Below are 20912 nucleotides of genomic sequence, written 5' to 3'. Positions count from 1 at the left end.
AATTACAGTTAAACATAGTACGCAGATTTAAAAAAAAAACAACAACAAAAAAAAACCTCAGGAACCTTGAGGAATATTATCATTCACTTGATCACTTAAAATGACTGACTACATATTGAAAATACACATCTTGGAAACTGCTGACCATAACCTTACCCTACCAGACTTTGGTTTATGAGTTATGGTACTGAACACAACCCTGCCATTCATAATCCAGCAATATAACTATATAAATGGGCGGGAACAAACTGAACCTTGGCAATTCCCATAAACAGAAACGTAATTTTAAAGATTAAATTTGGATGACTAAATGATTTTACGGTCAATCTAGGTTTTGTGTTTCCACGTAGATGAGATTAAACATCCTGACAAGATAAATAGTGCACATTAGCTCATGATTATGTGATGGGAAAGATAGAAGAATTCATTAAAATGCAATAAATAATAACAGTTACTTTGCGCCCATGCATCACAATGTTGGATAGTTTCACAAAGGTGTTGTACTGTGTCAGTATTGTTTAAAATCTAGCAAACCACAACTTTTTGAAGGTTATGGTGGGGTTTGTGTATTTTCCCAACGTTTTTGCCTGTAAATCTTTTCTCTTCTTTTATTTCTTTTCACTCGTTATCATTATTTTCTGCATCATGGCTTGTTGTGGAAAAAACAATATAAGTGTTCACTTGACAACTTTTGTCTTTCTAATTGTGCCTCAAGTCACTGTTCACAGAAATGTAAAAAAAACTGAAAGTCTGTTCCCCTGCATTAATATTTAACATTGGTTCAATGAGATAGACCAAAATAAATTATATCGTGTGTCTATTTGTCAATAAATTAGATCACAGTAAAGTAAAAAGAAGAGAAATACACCAAATCCAAATAATTTCCTTAATAGTGCTAAATATTTGAACTCTTCCTAGTGTGGAACTTACTGTGTACAAAAAAAAAGTAAATAATAGATTGCTATCTAAAAATAATCTGCAGTTTAACATACATGTTCTGTAGACTTCTTACTTGTTATATTTACCCTATATAAATAAGGTAATAAATAGCCTGCATTTTACTTCCTGCTACTTACATAATTCTACTCCTTTATGACTGTGAGGGAAATATTGTACTTTTGATCCCACTAATCCAAAAGCTATATTTAATGGTCACTTTGCAGATGTATTTTATACGTGATATGATCAACAAAATATGACTCATTGTGGGTAAACTTCCCAGTAAAGTCGGTGTGCAGCTCCAGCATCATACTACTATTTGTGTTTTGCTACATGTAATAATAAACACATAATGTTTTATAGGCTATAACAATGTGCCAATTTTTTTCCTACTTTAGACAAGAAAACGTTGCTGGTGGTGCATTATGTAATAATCTAAATACAGCTATTTTACACAACTAGTAGCCTCCAATGAAGTTGTGTGAGTCCTTTTCCCGCTGTAGATGAGGATGTCTTTCCCCGTAAAACCCCAGAATATGAACGAACGCCTTTGGTGAGCGAACGTTGAACTTTCCAGTCAGACCGACACACTTTTCTCTGTCCATTACGGTAAAAAAAAAAAAAAAAAAATGGCTGCACGGCGTGTGCTCTCCGAGCTTGAAATACGCAGAAATGGGGGTGTAACAGGGAACTGCAGAAACCCAAAACATTCGCGGGGCCGGGTTGCCGCTTCCAAACCTTTAACCTGGTTTAAACGGAATTAATCTGAGGGGTTGCGAAGCCATCAAGCGGCACAACATATAAAGAGAATGTGCTGATAATGTGGGACTTTAATGTTTAGCACCTTTTTGACAGCAGTGGTGAAACCCACGGAATGTTCCACACGGGAACAGCTGACCATAGGATGCCGCACTTAGCCTAACGAGATGTGAACATTACAAGGGAAATATCAGTGATCAGATGGTTGCTTACTAACAATCAGGTAACTACGCTCCTTCTCTTGTTGTTTGCTATGTCTCGGTTGGATTTTAAAGCTAAACGAGGCGTTTTTACGGGAGATGGTAAAGCGGCTTATTAAGGGCTGTCATCCTGCTCAACCTCCAGCCCCTCCTTGTTTTGCTGCTACCGAGTGCGATGTTGTAATGTTTACATTTCGTCTATGTTGCCGCTCCTCTCCGTAGTCAGCTCGTCATTAGGTGCACACTTTGGTTGCATTCTAAAGGCCAGATATGCTCCGATACTTTGCAGTGAAGTATTCAAAACACACGATATTATTTGTGAACTCTTGCTGGACAAATTGGGCCTGATAATGTAGCCTATAAGGCCTAATAAAGCTTGATAATCTACAAGTGTAGCGTCACACACACCAAAAAAAAAAATCCCTTTGCAGCTGCTTCACTGGCCTACAAAACCATACCCGCGAAATGTCTCATAATAGCTGATGGATGGTGTTTCTGACTTGATCATGCAAGTGCAATATTACATAACCGGCTGTGTAGTCTACAGTAGGACACTGTGGCCTCCAATGAGAGTCAGAGCAGACTGTAAGCAATATTAAGAGTTATAGACCTCATTAAGAGTGTGTTAACGTGATACAATTATTCAGTGTATGTTTTTAGAAGACTGAATCTAATGAATAAAAATGCAATTCTGATTGACATTGTTTGCTCATGGTTTTGGTTTTGTAGGGAGGTGCATTAGTTAGGAAATCACCATGTCTTTCATGTCAGACAAGGATCTTCATGTGGAACAACTTTGTCCTGTAAAAAAATTATTATCTTGTACATACAGAACTGTCAGTAGTGGAATAATTAGAAGTAAACAAGTTTTGGGAACCACATTTTTTACACTACACTTAAATTCTGTAAAGGAAACGCACTGGTTATCTAGAATAGTCTCTGTCAGTGATACTGGATTATTATTACTCATGCACTCATGTATAACTAGTAGTTTAATGGATACATGTGGAGATGGAGCTACAATTCGTCATTGCTTTATAATATGCTGGCAAATTGAATCTCTTAACATTTTTCGCTTTAGCTATATAAAATGTTTACTTGAGCATCAACTCGATCTCAGATTAATGCAATGTAGTAAAAAAATAAATAAAAAAATAAAAAAGTGCCACATTTCCCTCAGAAAGGTAGTGCAGTACCTTGAAACTGCACTCAGTTACAGTCCCTATATAAATACACCAACACTGCTGGGTGACCCCGTGACCTCAGGGGAGTTTCGGTGTTAAGTTTCAGAGAACGAGCGGATCTGCTTGTTTTGATACATTGTCGCCAACGCTGTCTGGACGTCTGCCGTCTGTGTTCGCTGCGCGCTGATTGGCCGCTCCGCCCGGGGGGGCGTGGCTTCGCCGTAACAATACATTTCAAGGAACACACACGCGCCAAGGAATGTTTTCCTGTCGCCGGGTAGCAGCTCACGTCATCTTCTCCTCACTGCGCGTCACGGCATCACCTGCTCAGGTAAACGCTGCCCCTCACGGACAGGCCATCTCGCTGTTTCTGGAGAAAGCGTCCCGTCCCCCGTCCCGTCCCGTCCCCCCCCGTGCAGCAGCTGAGAGCGTGTTGTGTTAGCTGGCTAACGTTAGCGAGCTAATACCAGCTCCGTCGGGGACGTTGTCAAAAAACAACCTAAACCCAGTCGACCGGTAGTCCGTTAACGACGTTTTCAGTCGGGGGGGGATGGTGGTCGGTTAGAGGCGGTTACACGCAAGGAGAACTTGATGGGACGCGTCGTTTGGGGGGCTGAAGCACCTGCCGTCTCCCCTCCTCATCGAGCTAGCAAAGAAAGTAAGACGTGAGCCGTGTTGTTGTCCAACTCGTTGTCCGTCCACGTGCTCTTGTCTGTCTCGGTGTAACGTGGTCCATGTTGGACGTGTGCAGCGGTGGCCGGTGTACGTCCTTGTTAGCACGCTGGCTGTACATAAACAGTCGTCTTATCTGCGGCTGGCGAGTCCCGCTACGTTGGACAAAGCGTTAGCCTGGCGTGGCTAAAGTTAGCTGCTCTCCTTCAGCAGGGGACAACTGATTTGTCCTGGTTTGTTGTTGTTGTTGTTGTTGTTTTGAGGAACCAGCGGCCGCCACAACGATCATGTACCTCGTTTTCGCACCGACGGCTTTGCAGGATACCTTAAAGATTTGGTGTAATGCTGCAGCGGCCTCCTAAACCGTACGACAGCGAGCAGTCCCGCTTACCTACCACATCTTTTGTTGTTGCTTTGTCTCATGAGCACATGGCTGTCCATGTTTTTGTTCAGGCGGGCTACAGCGACCCCTATTAATTCTGCTTTAGACCAGTCAACAATAACTCACCATTTTGGTTAAACTTAACACGTGTAAGAGTGAAATTGTTGCAGCACCGTCAAATTGAAAATATAACTGAAGTGAGATATGTCAAAAAATGTTTGTTTTTTGGGGGTTTTTTTTAGCTCTTGATTCGTCCAATTTGGCACCTCGAGGAAACAACATACTGTTCTTTTCTTGTTGGTGATTAAAAAAAAAATGGTATTAACTTTTTGTAGTGTATTTATTAATAAAGCGATAATTGAAACGAAGCATTTAGTGAAACACTCAGCAGTCACCTGAGAAGAATTGTAAAGTAGAAATAAATAGTATCCAGAGATACCACCAGATGACTTGGAGTATATTTAGGCAGTCATTTCTTTTTTTTCTGCCAAAGTTATCTAGAATTAAGGGTTTACTGGTCTTGCAGTCTGACTTTATGTTAATGTGTTGACAATGTAGACATCAGTCAGAAGCTGTTAAAGTACAGGGATTAATCTCAAATAGTGTGAATAACGTCTGTGAAACAAACATAACAGTAAAATATACAATTCCGGGAGCAAAGGACAACTGCACTTTGTAAAATATGAAGTTGCAGACATTTTCTCAAGTCACGTATGTCTAATCCTTGTAGTCCCAATTCTGGGGGATATACAGGGCAGTTAAAATAAACTTATCTCACCTCAGATTTAACCTGCCCATTAGGGTTTTTTTTGTGACAAACATAGGATCCAGATAAATGATCTATAATTTACTATTTGATTGACTAATTAACAATTTACTATTTCAACCCACATTTATTTGGTTGTTGACAGACAAAAGCTTCAATCAGGTCAGGCATAACAAGCAGGATTTTTGTCATTTGGTGTGTTTTTGCAGGGTTAAGACAATCAGAGGCAGCATACAAGTGCCTCCACTGTTAAGTTTCCTTTCCCAGAGTGTGACTCGTCTGCACGACGTCACCAATGCGACCATGGGAAATAGCAGTAAATAGGCTGCCACCAACAGCCCCCTTAAACCCGAGGTTCCTTGGAGAGCCCTGCAACGCCCCAGTGCACCTCAGGAGAAGGTAAGATCCCTGCCCTGTCTTCCCTTCACACGTTTTATACGTTTCAAAGATGACTTTGAAGTAATTTGTTGTACAACCTCAGAGTGTTGAAATTAACATTGGGATTCTTTCAACAGCTTCCAATAGAGCTGTCACAATTATTGCATAATCGCCCGATTGCAATTATTTTAACTGACCGCAGGTATTTTGCATAATCGTTAAAAAATATTTTCATTCATCTGTTCAGCTTGATGTAATGTAACATTACTATCTCCATTTCTATCTTGTTTTACCCCGTTTGAGATTGACTGGCGCTTTGTAATGATCTCATTGTGCTCCCTTCCTCTGCTGTGGTTTCATGGCACATACGTGGAAAATGAGTGACACCAAAGTGTTTATTTAGATTTTTGGTACCTGGCATTGGCAGTTATTTCTTTGTATGTTTAAGTTGTTATCCATATCATATCTGCCCTGTGAAATTTGCATTCACAAAGCCTAAATGGCAAACAGAATTTGAATTTGTGTATGTTCAATGCAAATAAATGTCCCTTCTTCTTCATTGAGTGTGTTATGAAAAAATGATAATGCTTATACTATTATTGTGGCATAAAATGAACAGAAAAATGCATTTAAATCGGAAATAACAAATATTTGAATGACAAGTAATGGTCAACTAAACTTTCATGATCGTGACAGATCAAGCCATCAAATGTCAGCTTTGTGTGTGACTCATTGTTTCACCTTCAGGCTTACAAAAGCAGCATCCACCTTTCTTTGTCTAGAATGTAAAAAAGTGAAAACAGTACTGAGGAAAAAAACATCTCTGTGCCAGTCAACATGCGTAATTATTACTTTAGCAATCATGACATGGCTCTTATTTTGTTAGAATAATAGAAACATACCAAATGAAACCTGTTTTATGAATACTGAAAAAAATTATATTGATTTATTTAAGTTAAAAATAATTTGCTCTATGATTAAGGACCTTGTGCAAAAGCATCTGTGCACCTAGACTAATGCCATCAATAACTCATTTTAAGGAAATAACATGCAGTCCCTTTACCTGATGAGAGTTTTATGGATAATATATTAAACAATCTATGGCTCTTTTTTCTTCTTTTTTTTAGCCCACCAGTGAGACGCCAGTGGGGGAGACGAGACAGACCTGTGCTGCACACTTCCCCAGTCCAGGATGAGAACTTCCATCATCTGCTTTTCTCCCAACATCACCAACAGGTTCCTTTAGATGAGTCCAGACAGTACAGCCACACCAGCACACCACCACGCATGCTTCACCCTGCTGCTCACCTGCCCCAGCAGAACCCCATCATGGTGGATCTACATGACCAGGTAACACAGCACCACGTGGGTAAAGGCTTTATTACGCTCACTGAGTATGAATGATTTGCCTGACCAGATTCATTCCTCTGTATTTATGACTTTAATATGACGCAGCGTGTTGTGTGACGAGTTCTCTTTAGCAGACAGGCTTCGGTTTCAGGCAGGTTGTGGAATTACCTTATCTCCCCCACTTCTTTTCTCGAAAGATGCACCAGGGATCAGTTCCGATATCATACACTGTTACGACGGTGACGACCCACGGATTTCCCATCCACACCGGGCAGCCCCTCCCAGGGTGCAACACTCAGCAGCTCCCAGCATGCTCGGTAATGTTCAGCGGACAGCTCTCTCTGCTCTGCTGCCTTCCTCCTCCTGTGAGTTTGAAAAGGAAGAGCCCGAATGTCAGTGGCATCCATGTAGCACACCATACCAGCCATGCAATCTGTCACTGTTCATGACTAACACACAAGCTGCTTGGATTTGTAGTTTAGTCTTCATGTTAGCAGAGTAATTAGAAACCGTAAAGCACGTCAAAGTCCGATTTTTTTTTTTAATTTTTTTTTTGTACATTCAGCTTGTTTTCTGTAGAAATACACACACTTCAGTAATATTTTGTGTTTCTGGATAAATGATTCTGTTAATCAGACTGGTGTTGTGGCAGTACTGTCAGTGGTGTGGTTTTATTCAATGCATTGCTTCTATTCACTACATGCTTACAACATGCTTTCATTATAGATGCCTCAACGTGACTATATGGAGCAAATTTGCTTTGGTTAGGTGGAGGTTTCTTCAGAGTGTTGAGTTTGTTTCCAAATGAACTTAAACGTATGTCTGTTCCTGTGTTATTTTTCTCTCCGCAGCTCATACAAGCATGTACCATGCAGCATATACCGGTGTCTTATCAAGCCTTTCCACCCCTGATCTCCAGCGAACATTTTGTATTGCACCCAACCCCATCTGTACCCCCCCACCAGCCGCCGCACCTTACTCCTTTGAGCCAGTTTGTCCCTTTACAGCCTCAGCACCCACGCATGGTGAGTAGTCCATCATATACACACGTTTATTAATGGAAACACAGAAGACGTAAGACTGTCTGATTGGTTCGTTTATGTCGAGTCTGACAGCAGCCTTTTCTCCCTCCTCTCAGCCTCTACAGAGGGTAGACAATGAAGTTGACCTAAGAGGGGACCAGCACCCATTAGGGACCTTCTCCTACCCTCCCTCTCATCACCCACCAGCGCTGCCTCCTTCTCTGCCCCTACAGTATCTTCCTCAAGAGCCTCTGCATCAGGAGCTTCCTTTCGGAGTGGTACGATAGCCTGTCAGACATTTTCACCTCTTTATTTTCCTGGGAAATTCACAGTGCACTTAAACGTGGTTGTTGTTGTTGTTGTTTTTTTTAGCGTGACCTGCTTCACACCCATTCAGTGCAGCTGAACAACAAGCTGCCTTGTATTGCAGTAATTGCTTGAATAGCTCAGTAACGAGATTATTTGACTTGTGCTTTTCCTGTTTTGACATTTATTGGAACAATAAAAAAAAATAAAAAAAAAGTGATTTATTCTGAAAGAAAACTGGCATTTAGAGTACAAGAAGGAAAAATGGAGGAACAAAACAGATTCTGATGTTTAACAGCCAAACACATCCGTACATTTCTTCAAAGAATGTCACACCACCTGGCAAGCTAAAAACTGCTTGCTAAAAACACTTGATTACACTCCTGTTTTGTGGGTATTAACAAAGTGTAACAGTCTTGAGTGACAGTTTTTAAACTGCAGAGCTGGACATGAGATGGTCAAAGATACTGTTACTTTTATTGTTTCGTTACATTTAAAAATGAAAAGAATCAGAAGCATCAACCAGTTTTAGGTCGATTACCTGCAAACTATTTCTTCCTTCTTAGTAACATTACACTGCTGAACTGTAGCAGTAATCAGCTACATTACTCAGTACATTACACTGCTGTATTTCCTAACTTGCTGTCATTACACAGTGCAGTGGTGGATCACAGATTCAGTTTCACCTAATGGACTAATCTATGTGTGTTTTGTTTTTCTTTCCTACAGCCATATCCCCACATGCTGCCCCGACGAGTAAGCGGACAGAGATACCGGTTGCAGCAGCCTCTCCCCCCTCCACCTCCCCCTCCATCTTACTACCCAGGCTTCCTTCCTTACTTCCTGTGAGTACCTGCAGTAAAAACACAGCAGTATAGCAGTCTTAATCATGTGGTTATTTGTTGGACTGACTCTCTCTCTGTCTCTCTGTGCTCAGGTCAATGCTTCCTGTGCCTCCAACAGCAGTGGGCCCAGCCATCGGCCTAGACCTGGATGTGGACGATGTGGAGATGGAGAACTATGAAGTCAGTGAACAAATTACAAATGTAAACTTTTTTCCCCCACACCTTGAATATATAGTACATACCAAACAATTGGAGCTGTTGTTGAAAAGAAGTCAATCCCCAGTTTGGGGTTAAAATCCATTGTGAGTGACTACAAATGACAAACAACATTATGTAAAGGCTCTAATGGCTGGTCTTGGTTTGAAATATAAGCCCCCCCTTTCCACTGCTGGTACTGGCTTAGCTTAACTCGACTTACTTTTTGGGGTTTTCCATCAAGCAAAAGTTGTGGACAGTCACAGACGATCATCACAATCACTGAATCACTGAATCCCAGCATGTGAGACACGGGACGTCCTGCACAAACCCTCCCATTATTAACAAGTGAACTGTAATTCTTTATAATCACTGAACTATTCGATTAATGGAACAAACAAAGCCACGTTCTAGTTGATTCAGTAGATGTCTGTTTGGCCACAAAAGGATTCAGTTAGTGTCTGTGTGGTGTTGAAGATGACGTCACGGTAGTTTCGCGGAGGGGCTCCTATCTGCTGTGGACGACAGAATCCGAAAAGTACCTGGTACCTAAAGCAAGCCGTGGAAAAGGGGCTCTGTTTAACAGTTAGAGCAGTGAACAGTACAAGAAGTACCACATGGCTCACTGCACATGAAGTCTGGCTTTCATGTAAAAGTCTCTAGATTATATTTACATATTTACTGTATGGTTCTCATTTTTATGCGAGGTCAGAAAATCGAAAGCCAAAAAAAAATAGCACCAAATATCTTTCCCTTTTTTACTCATTAAAGGTTGAAAGGTTAGCTGTCTGGACAGACCCAAAACATCAACATCATCTCGGCTCTCGCTCTCTTTCCAGGCATTACTGAATCTGGCGGAGAGGTTGGGTGAGGCGAAACCACGTGGTCTCACAAAAGCAGATATAGAGCAACTTCCGTCCTACAGGTTCAACTCAGAGAGTCATCTATCTGAACAAACGCTGTAAGTCGACTACTCGTGCTCGATCAAACTTAAATTCCAACAGTGTACTCAATCTACATCCTGGTAATTGTCCCTCTCTTCCCCTCAGGTGTGTTGTGTGCTTTAGTGACTTTGAGTGTAGGCAGCTACTTCGGGTATTACCTTGTAACCACGAATTCCACGCTAAATGTGTGGATAAATGGTTGAAGGTAAGTTGATGTCACTTCTGCGTTATTCCTTATGAATACTATCACGTCTGGTGGTTTGTGTTTTTACACTCAGTGTTGTTGACTTGCAGACCAATCGCACTTGTCCTATCTGCCGAGCCGACGCCTCGGACGTACACCGGGAGGTGGAGTGAGAACTGTCTCTTTGAGTGCTGAACTGGAAAGCTGCACACACACCAGAGTCTGTCCCAAAGCTGGGGACACCTGCCACCTAACCCGCGTCCTCCAGTAAATATAGCTTACCGACCCACCACTCCTGCCCCTAAATAATAAGCAATCCAGGATTGTTTCTGGAGCCTGTTGTACCTCTGCTGTGCTTCATTGTCCGAGTCTCATGAAACCCACTGCCTACTGCAGCCTATAGCCAGAGTTCTGGGATCGCCAGCCAGTTCTTTCTCTGCCCCCTTGTTGCAGATTCCAAAGATTTTTCCCTACAATGCATTATTTGCTGCTTTTGTTTACAGGGTTTCATTTTGATTTAGTGGATTTGGTTGTGGTGTTCATGACAAGTTGGGAGTCCTGCATTGGAAGAGCTGAGTCGGGAGCCTGGAGGATGATAGGCTGGACACCTTGTGCAATTAGCAGAAAAATAATAGGAGTACTTCAACATGGGTGTCTGTGTTTGGAGGCGACGCCTAACCATCATAGATGCATGTTTGTGTAGGTGTTGGGCAAAGTGACTTGTTAATAATGTATGTTCTGCAATAATGTATTGATCCTTTTTAACAGTTTTACCCCTTATTTGTTTTACACTTTGCCAATGCTATTGTGAAAGTGTGACTTGCTGTGGTTAAATGCAGATTCTGTTAAGCCTGAGGTTAAGGACTGCAAGTGACGGGACATGCAACGGCGGGGTATCCTCTGCTCCTGCTAATCCACTCTGGAACACAGATCTGTACGAAAAGCAGTCATGGATTAATGGACTGCGTCTTTTTGAGGTCATCTGGCATAACTGCACAAGTGCTACATCCACCCTCCACGTCAGCATTGTTCCTCTGGCAAGTGCGCGTGTGTGTGTGTGTGCGTGTGTGTGTGTGTGTGTGTGTGTGTGTGTGTGCGCGCGTGTGTGCGTGTGCGCGTGTGTTTGTCCTGTTCACAGAGCCAATGCATTGTGTAACCACTGGATACAGGGCAGCATGCTAGGATTTGCATGAACTGTTGATTCAGACTAGCAATATTTTAATCAAGCATTGCCACCAAAATTATAAAATTTTAAGAAAAAGAAGAGACAAAGAAGCAAACTAAAAGAACTGCTTGCTTACTCGGATGAGGGAAGACTAGCATGTGGTTCCACCCTGACTGTGTTTGAGTATGGGGAGTCCTCGTCTGAAGGCTGTGCTGATGCCATGGAGCTCTGGGGGCCTGTGCAGAAAGCAATATGTGCAGTGAGTGGCGAGTTTTAAATGAACATTTTCTTCCCCTTTCAGGAAGACTGGGCTTTTCCTTTCTTTGTTTGTGAGCCAAATCCAATATACAGATATAGCCTACTGTTGAAGATTTCAGATCTGCCTTTTTATGACCTTGACAAGCACAAACCTATTACTAATCCTGAAAATACTTTGTCATTTATTCCACTTGTTTTTAAAGTATGCCGTTTCTCTTTTAGTTTGAAAAAAAGAAAAAGAAAAAAAAAAAGGGTTATTTATTGGTTTTATCTTCTAGAGAAAATACATTGAAGGAAACAGTCGGAGCACTAACGATGTTTGTGTAAGGTATGTGTTATAATCTGGTAACTTGGTCGGGTCATTGTTTTAGGCCACGGTGATGGTGTTTTAAAAGAGCAACTGTATGTACAGCTTCAGTGTGAATGCTTTTAGATAAACGTTTGAAGACAGAAGAATGTTGAAACCCCTCGTAGAAGTCACTGGTGACACGCCAGCTGTCTGAATTTCCACAGTTGATTAGAACAGGCTTCAAAACGACAGAGCTGGAGTGTCGAGTAGTGTAGAAACACTTAGACTTCTAGTCCCCTGCTTGTTTTAACACTAAATAGAAAAAAAAACAGGATATATTTGGGGGTGGCAGGGAAAAGAGCAACAAAATGAACTTTTTTTTTTTTTTGCTTTGGGTTCATTCTTAACTGCCCCAGTAAGCACTAACAGGCAGTTGTAACCTTTGCTTTTACGTGTAAAGGGATCTCGCCTTTTTCTTTACTTTTATTTCTTAAGTGAATGTGAGTCTTTGACGTGTGCCACCTTCAAGAGAAAAAAAAAAAAAGCCATTTAATGAGTTCAACCCACAGCTTTGAGAATTAACCTATGTGTACATATCTATTCGCTGGCATATATTGTAAGTTTAAAAAAAAAAAAAAAAAAAAATCACTCAGGGCCTCTCAGTATATAAAAATAAAGGAGAACAGTCCATTTCAAATGGAAAGGATGCCATGAAAAGGGTATATCTGAATTTAGTTTGGTCGTTTTCCTCAGACCATAAATAATTTAATGTAATCAATTATAATATTCTGTTTTGTCTGAAATAGTAGATATTACATCATTTAAAGACAGGCATGCAAGAAAAAAAGATCAGTAAATATGTTAATAATATTCACTGAGAAGAGGCAATGTACACTGCAACTCATTACAAGTGTATTATTCAAACCTGTTTGACTTTTGTTCTTGTACTCAAACCATATGTTCAGACATAGCGGTTGTGATCCCATTTCTAAATGTGCCGCGGTGCACACTATCCTACCTAATTCACTCCCAAATCTACTTCAGAGGCGTTTGCATGACTTTAAAAAAAACAAAAAAAAACCAAGTGTGTTATAGTGGAGGATATCTCAAAAATCTGGTGGGGACCTATTTAATGGTGCACAATATGCATGCTTGTCAACCAGATCCCAACTGATTTTTAGCTCTAGTTGGCTTTGGGTTCTGGGGGTTTGGATCTTAACGCTCAGCTGATAACTGCCATGCATTGTACTGCACACATTTGTAATAGAACTGAATGACTACAAGATTTTATTGCGCTAACTTCATTTTATAGAAGGAAAAAAAAAAAAAAAAAAAAAACTGGTCTTGAATCCAGAAATTCTTACATACATTGTGTTACTGTTTATTGCCCTAACGACTGAAAATTACATGCTCTGAAACTACTGTAGTTTATCAAAAGCCATAGTGAAAAGGTGCTAGATGTTCTGCTTTTAGGTATGAAAACTCACTTGCGTGAATGCAATAGTTTGTCATGGATCCCATGTATTCTTAAAGCATGTTATTACCAATACCCCGAAACAATGTCAGTGAAAATCAATATAGTTTAAGGGATTAAAAAAAAGAATAAAGTGTTGTCATACTTATTTCAGTGTAGTACTGTACCTGCCTATCAGGCTCTTGCGCTCAGTGTATCAATATCTTAAAATGTATTGTTCACATATAGATACCTTAATTCATGTTAATGTTAGCACTATTCTTTTTTGGAGTAAATATTTAATTGACAATATACAGCTACCCTACTCAATAAAAAGAGAACCTCCCATTAAGGCCTAGGTAATGAGGTAACTTTTAACACCAACTGAGAATAGAGTCTTGTAGTCTTTCTGTTAAGAGTTATCGAATAATCTCACAGCTTGTGTGGTGCAAAAACGTGTTCCAATAAGCAGCTAAAATTTATTTAGGATTTGTGATTGATTGCTCCGTAGATGCCATTTATTGTTTACCAATGATTTTTTTGCTGTGGTGGGATAGTGGTTTACTGTTCTTATTCTCCTTGGCCTCTAGGGGTCCTTGCCTGAACACCGGACTACCCACCCACCAACAGAGCCAGGGGCATGTGTTCTGTGTTAGGCAGATATTTTGCTTTGGTACTTGCACATTTACAGTTACCTCATTTTTTTCCATGTTTGTATTGGGGGGAGGTGGGGAGGGGTGGGGGAGAAAACAACTAATATATATTATATATAGGAAATGGTTCTTAATGTTATAATTTTTCATTCCATTGGAATCATATTGTTTGTAGCATTTAACATAACTAGTTAGTGTATTATATATACATCTGTATACTGTTTGAAATTTTTAAGATTTGTACTTTTTTTAAATGAAAGTTGCTAGTTATGCTTTACCAAGTAGTGCAATCATATTTTTTTTTAATTGTTGTGGCTGATTTGAGAGGGTTGTTCACTAATAAATGTATGATGTATACCAATATCACACTTGTCTCACTGGAGTTGCTATGGAAAGGACATAATGCAGACTAATTAGGAGCCACTGTAGTTTAAACATCATCTCAGTGAAAAGTTAAAGGAGCAGTGTAGGATTTAGTGGCATCTAGTGGTGGTGTTGCATATTGCAACTAACTGAGTACCACTTCTAAGTATGTAGGACGATCAACAACGGGTGGGGAAACGCATCAAGAGAGTTTGTCCCTTTTGGGCTACTGTAGGAATATATTGGCGCAACATGGCACGTGGGAGAGGAGCCAATGTAGACATGAACAATTCATTCAAAGGTAATGAAAACAACCATTCTTAGATTAAAGTGAATTTACACATAATTATATTCCATGTCTGCAAATAGGGCATCCCAAATCCTGCACACCAAAACCTTTTAACTACTTCCCAAAATATCCCACTCATCTAAATGGCTCTCCCCTCAGTGTTTTCTCACTCAACAAATCCTGGCCCTGGAAAAAAAAAAAAAAAAAAAAAAAGCAAGCAGCTTATCCAGCGCATCTCATCACCACATGCAAGTGTCGTACACTCTCAATAAACCCACGTTTTTAAAATGTTTTTAATTTATAGTTGGAAAATTACATCTTTACATGAGCCCATTTAGATGTTACAGGCAAAAACAGGCATCTATGAGTAACCACAGGCACACTATGGGCAGACTTCGTACTATGCTAGATAAAGCCACATGGAAAAGCTGTGGCCTCTTGTTAAATATCAGAGTTCTGAACTTCATGAGCTTGGAAGCAGTCTGCTTTACATAGTAACCAACCTGCATTTGGTCATTTTATGACACAGATGAGTCAAAAACAAAAAGTAAGTTCAGGTAAATTTGGGGATTTTTAAATATCTAACTTATGTACAGGTCATGGCTCATTTAAAACAGGGTTCCCATTATTTCCTTTGTATCCAAATCCGCCAACCTACTTCCTGTAGTACATTTGCGGTCCACCGCGCATGGATTAACAACCACAGCAACGCTGAACCCAGCCAGTTATGTTGTGCTCGTCAATCGCCGTGGAGGAAGCAAGTGTAAACTCGAGGCAAAAAAAAGGTGGTGAATTAGGACAAAGGGATCAAATATCAAGTGTTTGACAGGAAAGAAAATAGCCGAGGCATGAACACCATCAGAGGAATCCTTACTTTTCCGTGCTGCATCCTGTGGATCAGTGGGTATTAATACAACCTGTCTTCCTCAGTTGCCCAGACATAAGCTACTTTGGGACATGGTTCTGGTTTAGCAGAAAGCTATGCTACTGTTTCAGTACATTTCAGTAGGTGATTAATCCGTCGCTGCAACAGTTACTGGTGAGGGAGGACAAGAGTTGACTGGTAGCTTAGTACAGATGATGGAAAACAAACGTTGTCCACACAGATATAAAGATGAGTTCAAAGAAGGACTCCAAGAAATATTTATTGGATAAAATTCAAGACTTTCCAGGCTAATGGGAACCCTGTAAACACAACCAAACAAGGACTGGATGCAGGGTGCTTTCATTTTTCCAGGTCAGGATTTTATCTCAATGATCCCTTATGCATAATGGCCATTTGACGAAATAAGAAAAAGAAAAATAATAAAGGGGAGGTGGGTGGGTGGGTGGGCGTCGGAGGAAAATGTGTTTCCACACGTAGAAGAGGTATGTCATCTATTAATCGTCCGTAAGGTCCTGAACAAAAAGGACCTCGGAGCGGCTGAGTCCCGCCTCTTTCAGTGTGGGAGGGTTGGGCTGCTCTTCAGTCGGAAGGCAGGGCAAAACTCGGCGAGGGAAGTTTGTAATTATCTGAAACTTCTCTGGACTTTCTTTCAAAGAGAAAAGGAAGTCGTATATTACCTGTGGAAGGAAAATATCTGAGTGAACGGGAAAATCATTAAATGGAGCAGTGTTTGCAGACCAAGTCTGTCTTCGATGAATATACAACATGTCGTTGACATTAATTACTGGGACTTAGTGCTCGAGTGGAATGAAAATGTGATAGTGGCTGTAGGAAACTCTTGATTTGTTACAGATGGATTGAAATGTATGACAGAGTCAGCTATCATTGTTAAACCTACAAAAATCAGCAGGTGACTGAAGGGGGCTGAGCTGGGTGTGTAAACAGGGTGTGGATAACAGCGCTACTCACCGTCAGAGATTGACCAAACAGGAATCGTCTCTCTACTCGTGTGTCGTTGGGCAGCTTAAACACTATTTTTACACTTTCTGGATCATCTGCAGGCGGCTCCGGCGGAAGACATTCGGACTTCCTCTCCTTCTCCTCTTCAAGCGTCTGGATTCACAATAAAAAGTGACACCAAGAATCAAAATCCAAGAATTTTAGATGTGTAAGAGATGACCATCTCATTTTCTAAGGTCTCCGTGTGTAGTATTAACAACAAAAATGGAAAATGAGCCTCACTCGTCGTTTCCGCTCCTCAGCGAGAGCACTCTGTCGGACCTTCTCCTCCTCTTGCCTCAGCTGCTCCTGCTCCTCTCTTTTCTTTCGGTCCTTCTCCTGGTCGGCTCGGAGGGAGACCAGATAGGCCTCGTCCTGCTGCTGCCGTAACACTTGGGTCTGGTTCCTCTCCTCGCTGAAACAAAAACTTGAGTCTTTACCTTCACGCTAATAATTGATTCGTTAACAGAGCTGTGACATGTTTGTTGATGTTTGGCGGAGGCTATGGAAGTTTATTTTTCGTTGGATGTTGTTGGCTTGCTAAATTGTTAGCCTCTGTGACTTCTCCACACCATCCGTGTTGCAGTAGTGTTCTCATGATTTGACCGACTGCGCACGAGACTTCCCATGTTATGACCCCAAGTTTACAAGATCCATTTAAAGGCAGCGTAACCCTCTTCTAACGGAATTGAAGGGTGTTGTTACCCCGCTGAACACGTTTTGATCTGTAACCATGAGATTTAAAGTGAACTGCAGTGCTTTATCACCAAATCCACACAGTCACACTTCAATCAAAACTATCCTAACATTTAACTCCCTGCTGAATGAAGGTTTTGTGTGAATTTACTGATTCCCGTACCGTTCAAGGCGCTCCGACATCAGATATGTTTGGTTGGCATCCATGATGAAAGTGAGCTGATTGATGAAGTCCTCTGGCTGGATGAGACCCTCCAACCGGCCCACCACTGTCATCTTGCGGTCCTTCAGCATTATCATGGCCAGGAATGGGTAGGTGTTTTCCCGCAATGCTTGGGACACTAAACACACCAAAATATTATACAATTAATTCATCCTGTCAAATCTCACTGCTTCAACGGTGCTGCTGCATGTTGGGTCATTTCATTTGAAAGGTCATTTCATACAACTAGTTTCTGTTTAATGTTACGTTATGAAACTTCTACCACCAGCTGAAGGCAATAAAGCTCAAAGCATAAAAAAATTACAGTCATAAAGCTCGGCATAGAAACAATATCCTACTAACTGAGGATAAGGTCCAGCGTTGTATCTTTTCATGCTTTCACAAACCAATCAAAATTCCATTAATCTTGTATTGGGGAAGCAACGGCCTCAATGTAGAACATGAAGTTGGAAATATAAGAACAAAATTATCTACAAAACAACAGTTCGTTTAATGATTTATAATGTAGCGTTATCCCTGGCTATAAACAATTCATGTGACGTAAAGATCGTCTGCGAATAAATTCCTGTTTAGTGTCTTTTTTTTATGACCACACAATAAAGGCAGATCTCTTCTTTACTTTGCTCTTTCATCAGGACGAAGATAAAGAGGTGCACTTTCCTCACTTTCAAATCCTCCCAACCGCTTTCACTCAGAAAATGCACATCCAAAGTGTCTACGTGCGAGTGAGGTATTAACATTAACAGCTAAGTGACAACAAATGGTGGGTAAAATATCAGAATACACTTGTATACCTCTGTAACCCTCAGGCTTGCTGGTTGAACATGCCCAGAAGAGCATTCGTGTGTTCAGAAAGGTGAGGACCTCTTCTGTGCATAACGTGGAGCTAGAAAGTGACAAATATAACATGAAATTAAAAGATAAAATCCAACGGTGAATTTCCTTTTCATGTGCCTATAGTTAAAAAACACTGGTTATAACTAAAAATATTATTATTAATATTGTTAGCGTTCAAAACCTGGCAAAAGTTAAGCAGACTGCACCTCCACTGTAGCGACTGTACAACACAGACAACAAGCGGTGTGTAACACAGTGACAGTCAGGAGATGGAGGCACAAAAATGAGCACCGTACCGGCAAAACTCGTCGGTGTCTTGATGATCCTCTCCGTGAAGGTACACTAATAGGTAGCGGAGCTCCCGCTTGGCATCATTCAGTGCCTGCATGTACCACAGTAAAAGAATGAATAAAAGGAAATTAAATTAAATTTAAAAAAAAAAAGGGGGGGACATACAGTCTTAAAATTATTACTTTGCTGAACGTCTCAACATTAAAGCAGAAAACAAATGTGTGCTTCTAATCTCCGTATCTGTGAGCTCACCTGGCTGTATGTTCCCTGGTAAAATACAGGGTGTGACCGACCGTACTTCTCCTCAAAACTATGAATGAAAGACACGACGTCTCCTACGGGGTCTGTCACACGACCGCGAGGATCCGGTCTGATGAACCGCAGGGCAAACCTTGGAACGAAAGACAAGCGCGGCAATCGATTACCTCATTCCACGCAGCGACTACAAGTTTCAAATCAATGTACTTTAATTACCTGAATATGTCCAGAAGTGTGTAATATGTAAATCTGAAAGGTAGCATTATCAAGTAGTAACTCCATCCTAGTAATCCCTGAAACAAAGCATCAATACAATCTATTACAATTCACACAGTAAGTAGATAATAAGCAGAAAACAACAACGTTCGGTAAGAACAATATCTGATTCACGCCATTTAGAGGTTTAATAGAGAAAAGCACGAGTATTCCTACTGACAACAGTTTTACAGCATCATGTAGGAGCCCAGAATCATATTGTGGATGGTAAATGATGGTGGACGGGCGTGAGAGCCTGCAAACCTACCCTGGGTTGTGGCCTGGAGACGATGTAACTATATACTCTATGGTCGGCTGTATTGACCTGAAGCGGCCTGGATGGAGGAGGGTTGAACACACTGGGCACTCCTTCCTGCTCATTAAGTCTGTCTTGTACCGCAGCCTGGAAACACACACACACACACACACACACACACACACACACACACACACACACACACACACACACACACACACACACACACACACACACACGTTAAAGCCCGGCATACTTGAGTCGATCCTTGAGATGGATATTTACAATCAAATAATCCAGCTGCCAGATGTGACTTCACCTCTATGTTCCAGTTGTGTTGCTCTAATGTTCGACGACATTGGTCCATTGATTCCAAACCAGTTAAATCCTGTCAGACACAGAAAAGACAATCAGACTGTTTGATTTGATCTCAAGTTTCTCATGAAAGCTGAAAAGCTTGTTGTTGTTGTTGTTGTTGTTGTTTTCTTCTTCTTCCCAGGCGGATGGACTCATCGTGACCAAGTTCCTCATCGGGGATGGACACAAAACCGCCATCGGCTCAAGTTGTCAAACAGTACGAGATGATTAAAGAAGCCGATTAATCGTCATTAAACGCAGCGAGGCAGCGATTTAATCTGGATATGATCGTTATATACAGATTTATACAGAAAAACAACCCTGCAGCAGGATGACGTTCAACATGAAGGGAGCCCTGAAAAAAAGAAGAAGAGGGAGCAGCATCAGCTGCTTCGGTCTCCCCGACACACACTGAGGAAGTGGCTCACAACAACAGAAACTTCAATGACATCTTTGATCACGACTGAAGCGTCGGTGGAAACCCGATGTTAGCCAAGTTAGCGCAGACTCTCTCTCCCACCCCCCACCCCCAAAAAAAATTAATAAATAAATTAAAAAAAAGGCATTAAATACGCAGCAGCGGTGATGCTGGCCGACAGAGGCGGACCAGGGGTTTGTCCGAGAGGAGCACAGGTCGGACGACCCGCTGATCAAATCCTCTCACGACCCTTTAAAGTCGCTTCGCTCGATCGCTAGCTTAGCTCGTGCTCGCTAGCCTAGCCGGTGGTCATGTCTGTGGGGGAAACGTTGTCCGACTTCACGGTGCAACAACAACAAAAAGCGGCGAAACACGCGCGGATCCGCCTCGTTCGCAGCGATTCAGGACCAGCGGCGGAGTGTCGACGTGCGAGGGTTCAAACGGACGCGTGTTGAAAGTGTGGAAGTTCGTCTGTCTACCTGAAACTGAAGGAGTTTTTCAGTCTGCGCCTGGGATAACTCTGGCTCCTCTGGCGCCGCCATCTTACCTCGCCAATCATCCAGCAAGGCGTAACGACGTCAACTGTCTTTTCCTGATGCTGCGCTGTCATCGGCCGCGTGCGCGCTGCTGCCGCCTGGCGGCCTGGAGGTCAGAGCCCCGCCACACCTGGCTGGGTCGTCACAGTCCACAATAGGTTAGGTTAGGTTAGGTAGGTACTTTATTAATCCCCGAGGGGACATTTTTTCGCTACAGCAGCATACAGGAAGCAATAAGATAATAATAGAATAATAGAAAGCAATAAAATAGCAGTAAAAATATTAAATATAAAATGCACAGTAT

At 41.5% G+C, this 20912-nt stretch overlaps 2 protein-coding genes across 6 annotated transcripts; one reads left to right on the top strand and one right to left on the bottom strand.

The window, feature by feature from the left end:
- Positions 1–1569: 1569 nt before the first annotated feature.
- rnf44 (ring finger protein 44) lies at positions 1570–14307 on the top strand. 5 transcript variants are annotated; one of them, XM_069696907.1, is made up of 12 exons: positions 1570–1921; positions 5112–5301; positions 6408–6630; positions 6828–6995; positions 7482–7655; positions 7769–7930; positions 8688–8803; positions 8896–8983; positions 9838–9959; positions 10048–10147; positions 10237–11163; positions 13882–14307. In XM_069696907.1, exons 2-11 carry the CDS (start codon positions 5198–5200, stop codon positions 10297–10299), a joined length of 1320 nt encoding a protein of 439 aa, XP_069553008.1. In that variant the 5' UTR covers positions 1570–1921; positions 5112–5197; the 3' UTR covers positions 10300–11163; positions 13882–14307. The 5 variants fall into 5 exon arrangements, with proteins under 5 accessions (XP_069553008.1, XP_069553009.1, XP_069553007.1 ...); XM_069696908.1 differs by having other exon boundaries at positions 1570–3413; XM_069696906.1 differs by having other exon boundaries at positions 1570–3740.
- Positions 14308–15705: 1398 nt separating this feature from the next.
- faf2 (Fas associated factor family member 2) lies at positions 15706–20654 on the bottom strand. The gene is made up of 11 exons (XM_069696904.1): positions 20552–20654; positions 19617–19685; positions 19310–19444; positions 19003–19079; positions 18781–18919; positions 18534–18619; positions 18195–18286; positions 17341–17518; positions 16725–16896; positions 16452–16595; positions 15706–16159 (listed from the first exon to the last, which is right to left on the bottom strand). Exons 1-11 carry the CDS (start codon positions 20612–20614, stop codon positions 15977–15979), a joined length of 1338 nt encoding a protein of 445 aa, XP_069553005.1. The 5' UTR covers positions 20615–20654; the 3' UTR covers positions 15706–15976.
- Positions 20655–20912: the final 258 nt, after the last annotated feature.

The sequence above is a fragment of the Brachyistius frenatus genome, unplaced genomic scaffold, assembly GCF_029030835.1.
Source record: "Brachyistius frenatus isolate BFR_SWC_R1_liver_20210118 unplaced genomic scaffold, ASM2903083v1 Contig_22, whole genome shotgun sequence".
Lineage (NCBI taxonomy): Eukaryota > Metazoa > Chordata > Actinopteri > Embiotocidae > Brachyistius > Brachyistius frenatus.
The sequence above is the reverse complement of the archived record's forward strand: the minus strand, read 5'-3'. Positions and strand labels throughout refer to the sequence as shown.